The 2,013-nt window shown below is 35.3% G+C and overlaps 1 protein-coding gene across 1 annotated transcript; it reads left to right on the top strand.

Annotated features, from left to right (window-relative positions):
- The first annotated feature begins 204 nt into the window (after positions 1–204).
- On the top strand, positions 205–1,671 carry LOC132736870 (uncharacterized protein K02A2.6-like). Its single transcript, XM_060724091.1, has one exon. The coding sequence runs from the start codon at positions 205–207 to the stop codon at positions 1,669–1,671; it is 1,467 nt and encodes a 488-aa protein (XP_060580074.1).
- The last annotated feature ends 342 nt before the right edge of the window (positions 1,672–2,013 follow it).

Genomic DNA, 2,013 nt, shown 5'->3' with positions numbered 1-2,013 from the left:
CCAATTGCATACGCTTCAAAAACACTGACATTGACCGAGAAAGGATACGCACAAATAGAAAAAGAGATGCTGGCAATATTATTTGGATGCACTAGATTTAAGCATTATATTTACGGACGGCGCACGGTTGTCGAATCTGACTGTAAACCGATAGTATCTATTATGAGAAAACCACTTTATAGTGCCCCGCCTAGGTTACAACGGATGTTATTACAACTTCAAGATTTTGACCTCGATGTTATTCACTGTAGAGGTAAAGATATTCCGCTTGGAGATGCTCTCAGCCGGAATTACGTAACTGACACTTTTCCTAATCTGATTGACGGATTAGAAACACATGTACACACTGTACTGAAATCACTACCGATAAGTGATTTAAAATTGCAGCAAATTCAAACAGCAACGCAAAATGATGCTCAGTTACAAACGCTAATTAGTGTCATTTCTAACGGATGGCCTGACGACAGACGAAATTGCCCTACGACTGTATCAGAATACTGGAATCATAGAGACGAATTGGCTTTTGAAGACAATATTGTGTTCAAGGGTCAAAAAATTGTAATACCAAAATCATTAAGACAGGACATGACTAACGCAGTACATGTGGGTCATTTTGGTGTAGAAAAAACGACAAGATGGGCTAGGGATATAATGTTTTGGCCATCAATGTCAAAACAAATTACAGATTATGTACTTAAGTGCCAGATTTGTTGTAAATATAGAGACTCAAATAAAAAGGAACCATTACATCCTCATGATATACCCCAAAGACCATGGCAATATTTATCATGTGATTTATTTACGTGGAATGGTCAAGATTTTATGGTTCTTGTTGACGCTTACAGTCGATATTTTGAGTTCGACCTATTGACTAGCACTTCTAGTACTTGTATTTTAAGAAAACTTAAGGTACATCTCAGCAGATTTGGTATCTGTGAGAAGTTAAAAACTGACAATGGGACATGCTTTACTAGCAAACAATTTCAGAACTTCCTTAAACAATGGAACATTAAACACGAAACTTCAAGTCCCACGCATGCAAGTTCAAATGGACTTAGTGAAGTATATGTTAAAATTGCAAAACGCATTCTTCAGAAAGCTAAGGATGATAATAAAGATCCTTATTTGCCTCTTTTAGAATATAGGAATACACCACTTAAATGTGGATGGTCACCCGCTCAACTTTTAATGGGCAGACGCCTCAAGTCGCTTCTCCCAACAACTAACAATCAGCTTCTGCCACAAACAGTAAATCATTGGGAAGCAAGAAAGAAAATGGAAGAATTACAATTTATTAGCAAGAATCATTACGATAAAAATGCGCACAAAATGAAACCTCTTAAAATCGGAGAATCTGTCAGAATTCGAAAAGATAAGTACTGGGAACCAGCCAAGGTTATAACCCAGCATAATAAACACTCATTTCACGTGCAGACCCCTGACGGTGCTGTTTATCGTAGAAATCGCCGTTTCCTAAACAAAGCTCCTGAATTATCTGACCTGTCAAAACAAACACAGCAACCATCTAAAGTCGAGGAACACCAGGAATCTAGTTTAAGTGAACAAACAATTCAAAATACCCCTACAGAGTCCCTATCTCTTGCAAATGTGCCAGGTAAATTGAAACCATTCACAATCACTAGGTCAGGTAGAAAGGTGAAACCGAAATAAGCTTTACTGTGGAAAAGATTGGACAAAGTGATAACAATTGTTGAATTGTTGAAATAGCCATTAGTAAAACTGTAAATCAGTGACATTTAGAAAGGATTAAAAAATTTGCTTGTATATATTAATAATACATGTATATTTCAATGTCATAATTAAAAGATCATTAATTATATTTGATATACTTAAATAATTGTTTTTTTTACAGATTAATTTGAAATATACTAAATGTGCTTATATTTTTAAACAAGGGGAATGTTGTATATTGTAAACATATGTTTCATCTTAATAATATCTTAAACTGTAATGCGCATGTCCATTATCTTCCCGCCACTTATATACTTAGAA

The sequence above is a fragment of the Ruditapes philippinarum genome, unplaced genomic scaffold, assembly GCF_026571515.1.
Source record: "Ruditapes philippinarum isolate M1 unplaced genomic scaffold, ASM2657151v2 ctg19035_1_1_1_1, whole genome shotgun sequence".
In the NCBI taxonomy this organism is placed as follows: domain Eukaryota; kingdom Metazoa; phylum Mollusca; class Bivalvia; order Venerida; family Veneridae; genus Ruditapes; species Ruditapes philippinarum.
The sequence above is the reverse complement of the archived record's forward strand: the minus strand, read 5'-3'. Positions and strand labels throughout refer to the sequence as shown.